This window comes from Electrophorus electricus, chromosome 15 (assembly GCF_041902795.1).
Source record: "Electrophorus electricus isolate QZ-2024a chromosome 15, ASM4190279v1, whole genome shotgun sequence".
Lineage (NCBI taxonomy): Eukaryota > Metazoa > Chordata > Actinopteri > Gymnotiformes > Gymnotidae > Electrophorus > Electrophorus electricus.
In genome coordinates this window covers 19080752-19087500 of record NC_137511.1, presented here as the reverse complement: position 1 = coordinate 19087500, position 6749 = coordinate 19080752, and the positions used below count along the sequence as shown (strand labels likewise).

Here is a 6749-nt window from a genome sequence, read left to right as displayed (position 1 = left end):
GGGTCTTGGGGCTGTACGATCACTCTGGATCAGCTGTAAGGGTCTAGTCGCTGTATGATCACTCTAGATCAGCTGTAAGGATCTAGTGGCTGTATAATCACTCTGGATCAGCTGTAAGGGTCTAGTGGCTGTATGATCACTCTGGATCAGCTGTAAGAATCTTGTGGCTGTATGATCGGCTGTAAAGGTCCAATAGTGTGTGCAGGGACGACTGCAGAGAGTGAGTTGTGGTAGTCCAGAACTGCACTGACAATGGACTGAACAAGCAGTACATACATGTGTAAAGACTACCCATAAGTCATCCCATTCATTTGACCTCAAAGGGTTTACCACCGCATGTAAACTAGTTGTAAGACTCAGTAACAGAAGGTGAGGTTACATTAGGCTAAGAAGTAATAAAATTCTAGGACAAAGGCCTATGTGCAGATGAGGCAAACATTAACATGTAGCTAGGTGGAGGAAAGAGGAGAGTCTGGTAATGAAAAAGGAACAGCTCATGAAACAAAGCATATGTGTAAGATGGTGTTTTGGATGGTAATGCCTGTAAGGGGAATGGGCTCACTGCTCTTTACTAATGTGCCTGTAAGGAAAGGTCCGTTTGTACCCTACTTCACTTGCTTTTTCACTAGCTGCAGATAAGGTATAAAAAGGGCTATGATTCCTGTTTCACTCATACAGGTGTAAATACTCTATAAAAAGGGTCACAATTCCTGTTTCACCCCTACTGGTGTAAATAATGTATAAAAAGGTCCATGCTTCCTCTGTTTCACCCATACAGGTGTAAATGAATCCTCTGTTTCACCCATACAGGTGTAAATGATTCGTGTTTCTCCCATACAGGTGTAAATGATTCCTCCGTTTCTCCCATACAGGTGTAAATGATTCCTCCGTTTCTCCCATACAGGTGTAAATGATTCCTCTGTTTCTCCCATACAGGTGTAAATGATTCCTCCGTTTCTCCCATACAGGTGTAAATGATTCCTCCGTTTCTCCCATACAGGTGTAAATGATTCCTCTGTTTCTCCCATACAGGTGTAAATGATTCCTCCGTTTCTCCCATACAGGTGTAAATGATTTCTCTGTTTCACCCATACAGGTGTAAATGATTCTTCTGTTTCTCCCAAACAAGTGTAAATACACTCCAGTTAAAGCAGGGATTCCCTAATCACTGATCCAGTGTGCTGGAACAACAAAGCCAAAATAACCCATTATATCACTGTCTAATGACTTACAGAGCACACGCAACATGTTTACTAGACTTTACAGTTTTGTTAATAAAACAGACATGAATGAATGTGAAGAAAGTAGAACGGCATGCAAGAACTCTCTTACACAAATATGACCATAATCATAAGCTGTGGATGACAGTACTGTGAAGTATGGAGTCAAGAGTACTGTCAAGGCATGGCCTCCCTCCTTCCTGCCTCCCCCACGGTACCTGTGACATCATGTGTGTGTCTGTACAGCCACGCCCCTCCCTTGTTAGCCCATTATGTTTCACACGTCTATTGTTATTGTCTTTCTTAGTGCATGTATTTTAGGTCTCGTTTTATGTTTGTCTTTTGTCGGTGACTGACCTGGCGTATGCTGTGTTTAAGATGCCGTACTGTGTTCTGTCGTTGTGCCCAAGGCTGTTTATTAGTTTTTTTTTAATTTACGTTTTTTGTTGTTACCGTTCTGTGTAGTTCGTGTTTTGGTTTTGTTTTGTTCATTGTTTTAAATAAACCTTGTTTTTGTCATAGCTCTCCTCTGCATCCTACCTTGCCTCGCATGTTACAGAGACCTGTTAGCATGACAGGCAATGATGAAACCAAAGTGGTCTATATTCATTTATGTTTATTTGCAGTTTCTGTCATACATTTAAAGGTCAAACACCTGCTCAAACACTTAAACTACTTTATTGTCTTGTATGACTTTTTCATTGCTGCTTTGCTAGAGTCTACTAGAAGCTAAGGTCTTAAACTGTGGTTCTGCTGAACACACACATAAACACACACTTTCTTAGAGGGGGTGTTTCTGACCATGCTAATTTCTATTTAACAGAAACACGCTGTCTCCTGAGGCGGCGGCTATCAGACCCGCCCACTTTCCTGACAGGCACACAGCAGAACTGTAGACAGCCGCGGACAAACCAAACAACCTCGAAGCCGTCTGTTTGTGAAAAAAACAAACAAACAGAAACATGTATACATCAGCAATCGCAGGTCATACTTTACATTCAGATTACACCCAGCTTCAGCTTCTGTTTGTCACACTAACCGTTAGTCTGTGGCGGTCAACGACCCGCAGCATGTTTGATTGGCCTCCGGCTGCTGTGATGTAATCCTGGCCAAACCAATGGCAGGTGTAGACCTGGGAGGTAGTTAAGAGTGCAACGTCAGTCAGTTCTATAAAAGCTGCAAAAACCCAGACCACTCAGAATAATGTGTGTGCTCATACTCTGCTGTCCCCATGTGGGTCTTCAGGTACATCAAACACTTTTTTACCAGAATTATAATCCCACGCCTAATGGAGGAAATTGAATACAAATGTCAGTCAAACTACAAGTTTATGGAGGGAGCTGAAAATAGAGATTAGGTTTTCCTGTAACTGACATCCTAACCAAATGTTTGAAAGCCTATACCATTACACAGATTGTATAACAAATTAATTACATTTAACCTAATGAACTGAGTACATTTTGTTCATACAAATATGTCATGTATTCATGCCGTGTATTCATTACAGATGAAAATGTGATTTAATTAATATATATTATATATTGTTTTTATACTCTTATAATTGTATACTTTCTTTACCTCCAGGGTGTTGTATTTCCTCCAGGATCCACAGAGAATCTGATTGGTTGATGGGTCAATGTGAAGGGCCTCACCACACACATGAGGACCAGAGAACATTCTAATGTGTGCAGACACAGCTATGCTAGACACAGAACTCAATGCCAAAACGCTCATCACAAATACCAGACATCCACTTAAACATTTATATTTCTTTTTAGAGCAAAGGAGTAACAGTAAGATTGGTGGTTTCTGAAATCACCTGGACTATAAATACATGTGTTTCATGAAAACACCAAAGCACTAAGATGGCACTAAGTGGTGACAAACAGATAAAAACAACAAAATTCTTATAGAAGTAATGGAGTAGAACTATAAAGTATTCAGAATTCAGTATTCAGGTAATAGAGTAGAACTGTAAACTATTCAGAAGTATAAATAAACTACTAAAATATAAAACCCCCCAAAATAGTGCCCAAGTACAACAGTGCAGTATTTTGTATCTCTTAAAAATGATCTATACTACAATGGTAAACCATTGTGGTGCTCTGTTCTGTCTGTACCTGACAGAATGCTCTTGTCGGGTGTCCCAGAACTGAAAGAAAGCCCAAGTATGAAATTTATATTGTTACACTGTGTATGTGGCATAGGGGGAGTGATGGGCTAATATAAATGGAGCAATGTTTTACTTGAATGGTGCTGTCCCATCCTCCTGATATAAATTGTGTGTCTCTCTCAGGATGGAAAGTCACTGCAAACACGCGAGAGCAGTGGCCATCCATGACTGTCCTCATAGAGCTGTATCATTCCAGAGCAGAAACCTTATTTGAGATTCCAGGTTAGTTTACTTTTCAACATGGAAAACTGGAGTAATATTGTTTTCCTAGTGGGACTTGCCTAGTAATCTCAAACAACAACAAATAACAAACAATGCAAATCATGTACTGAACAAGACACTGAATGATGGAAAATTATGGAGTTTTGTGGGATACCTGGCCCTGTAGATCTGTAGTCTCTGGTGAGTGCTGAGGTCATATATGTGGATAGCTGCATCACAGCCTCCAGTCAGTATTCGTTCTCCAGAGGCAGAGATGGACAGACACAGGGTCTGTCTCTGCTCTCTTACTCCCAGTCTTCCTCCACAATCCCTGGCCTCCCTTACCCACCACACACACTCACCACCCCAAACATACCAGCACCTCACTCTACCACTGGCATCTGACAGAGGGACAGAGAGACAGAGTGAGGCTTTTGGAAAGTTGTCATATATATATATATATATATATATATATATATATATATATATATATATATATATAAATTATTATGGATCTGTCGACTTTACAATACTCTACCGAAATATACATTTTAATCCTGCTATCACCTTTACCGTATCAAGCCTACATTTCAGCTTTGTTGGCAGTCCCTATAACAGATTCACATCTGATTTTAAAAAGGACATAGAAGACTGGTGCACTGTGGTGTAAACTCCAGATGATACATGCCCCCTCCCCTTCAGCTTTTACTAGCATGTCTAACTAACAGATTCTCATATCCAGTGCAAGGCTGGTTTGTGCCAGTCACATTTCTTAAGGCTGTTTCGACTTGTGGATGCTCTACTAGGAGCTAAAAAAGTATAAGAATAGGTGTTTGTCAGTCAATCCCATGGAATTCTCTCTCTCCACATGTCACCACATTACAGCTAAGACAGCCATGCTGCCCCATAACACAGTTATTTAACATAAAAAGCAACTTTTTATCAAGTATTGAACCTTGGTTTATCAACCTAGGGACACTCTGTACCTGGTGCAGGTGTCCCCAATCCAAGCCATCAAGGACACTGTTTCCCCTGCAGAATCACAGCACAGCACCCTGCAGGACTAGATATACAGTGTCCCTGATGGCTTGGATTGAGGACACCAGCACCAGGCACAGTGTCCCTGATGGCTTGGATTGAGGACACCAGCACCAGGCACAGTGTCCCTGATGGCTTGGATTGAGGACACCAGCACCAGGCACAGTGTCCCTGATGGCTTGGATTGAGGACACCAGCACCAGGCACAGTGTCCCTGATGGATTAAATGAGGGTGTTGGGAACTGAGATGGAGCACAAATGTGGACTGTCTGGTAGGTTTCGAGGAAAATCACTGTTTAAAACCAAGTGGTACAGATTTGATTGCTCATAAATATCTTAACATCTTCACCCCAGAAAAAAACAAGACAAAATAAAAGAAACATGGAGGGGAAAGACAAACACAGCTCACAGACCAGCAGTTCACATAAAGGTGAGATGGGTGTTTGTATGCATCCCCTATGCATGGATGAAATGGCTTTGAACTCGGTGATTAAATTCGGCTGCACAGAAATCAGCAGTGTAAAGGTTCCTTCAGCACCTGAGATTTTCTGGGGGCTCTATTGAACCTATTCAGCTTGAGCTGAGTTGAGCAAACAGTTCAGCAAATGTTCTAACAACGTTTCGTCAAATGAAGGTGTGAGGAGTGGGAGAATTGGATTTGGTGTATAAAGGTGTAGTACTCACATGTCGCCAGCAGGAGGCAGTGCGACTGGGCACTGATGGTGAAGCGCAGGCTGGTCACAGGCAGAGCTGGCAGGACACTGCTGCTATCTCTCAGAATGCGGATCAGATCGCCGTTGTCTGTGCTATACACCTGGAAGATTCAACGCCATGAAACGTGCATGTCAAATGTGTCTTTCCTGTTACCCCTGATACAGGCACACGTCACTACTTATTCACTCAGATAATGTTAAGGTCGCCATCCCTGCAGATTTTGTTTGTAGCCCCATCAAAAGCAGACCTGATAGTTATTAAGCTTTCAATCAGATAAACCGTAGTGTTTTGTTTGTTCAGCTGACAAAACTAATCATAGTCCATGTTTGGTGGACCTGTGTATGTATGTTTCAGGGTATGTAACCTTGATGGAGCCATCTGCGAGTCCAACAGCCAACAGGCTTCCGTCGATACTGAACTGACATGCCATGACCACGGCTTCACATTCTCTGAAATAAGCAGAAAACAGGGGGAGCTAGGATGAACTAATAATGTGAGACCTTAAAGACCCGAACGACGCCCGCACTCACAGGACCAGGTGTATGCGGAGGTTTCCGTCTGTTGTGGGCTGGCTCTGTGCAGCCTCTCCGTGTCCAGTAAACGGAGCGGGACCCTCGGCTGATGAGGGCCCCGGCGGCGGTTCTTCCTCTTGCGTCTGATCAGCGTCGTGGGGTTCCGTCTCCGAATCGCTCCCAGTTTCGCTGTCATTTTCTGGCTCCGTTTCGGAGTCTGAGGTGCTGTGTAAGGTTATCTCTTCACGGTGATATCTGCACGTTGTCCTCCTAAGACCCCCGTCCACCACTACGGACGATGCCATCAGGCTACTTGACAGCTGGGTAGATTGAATTTTCTGTGAGGCATGGATGACATTATTTATATTTCCGACAATAACGTACAGTATCATACATTCGTAGTGGAAAGGATTTATTTAAATAGATAGCTATCATATATTTCTTATCGATAAAGTAGCAAAACATCTTAGGTTAGCTAGGTTGACTGCTAGTTAACTAACTAACCCTAGCTAACTATCCAAGTTAACATTAGTTGGCGATCCAGTTCATTTCAGACAGGACTGGGCCTTATTTAAAAGTTAATATTAATAAATGTCTTACTTCCAAGGGTATTTTATTGTTCCAACTTTCTGCAACGTGCGACTGTATACCTTTACGAGGTTTGCAGTCGTTATGCTCACAAACGACGTTGCTTAGCAACAAAAGCATTCGCACGACGGGCTCTTAAGTTTTGAAGGTAGCACGCGCTTACTAGCTCTACACTTCTGTACGATCCACGTTAACAAGAAAATGTGAGAATAATAAAATGCGATGCATACACATGAAATGCACATGAGATATACTCAATGCATAAATACTGTTTAAACCAACTTGTGTCGCAGCTAATACAGA

At 42.3% G+C, this 6749-nt stretch overlaps 1 protein-coding gene across 4 annotated transcripts; it reads right to left on the bottom strand.

Annotated features, from left to right (window-relative positions):
- Positions 1–1824: 1824 nt before the first annotated feature.
- On the bottom strand, positions 1825–6695 carry LOC113576863 (uncharacterized). Of its 4 annotated transcripts, none has more exons than XM_081698341.1 (11): positions 6459–6695; positions 5877–6196; positions 5711–5795; positions 5317–5446; positions 3770–3995; positions 3467–3575; positions 3341–3372; positions 2799–2837; positions 2440–2505; positions 2260–2352; positions 1825–2151 (listed from the first exon to the last, which is right to left on the bottom strand). In XM_081698341.1, the coding sequence occupies exons 1-10, from the start codon at positions 6564–6566 to the stop codon at positions 2262–2264; spliced, it is 1206 nt and encodes a 401-aa protein (XP_081554467.1). In that variant the 5' UTR covers positions 6567–6695; the 3' UTR covers positions 1825–2151; positions 2260–2261. The 4 variants fall into 4 exon arrangements, with proteins under 4 accessions (XP_081554467.1, XP_026865000.3, XP_026864998.3 ...); XM_027009199.3 differs by having other exon boundaries at positions 2799–2867; positions 6459–6694; XM_027009197.3 differs by having other exon boundaries at positions 2799–2898; positions 6459–6693.
- Between the last annotated feature and the right edge of the window lie 54 nt (positions 6696–6749).

Bases quoted from the DNA above. Each gene is read 5' to 3' on its own strand.
- LOC113576863 (XM_027009197.3), bottom strand. From the start codon at position 6,566: ATGCTTTTGTTGCTAAGCAACGTCGTTTGTGAGCATAACGACTGCAAA. The intron at 3,576-3,769 runs GTATCCCACAAA...GGAATGATACAG, and splicing joins CTACAGATCTACAGGGCCAG to CTCTATGAGGACAGTCATGG. The intron at 2,353-2,439 runs GTATGAGCACAC...ACTACCTCCCAG, and splicing joins ACCCACATGGGGACAGCAGA to GTCTACACCTGCCATTGGTT.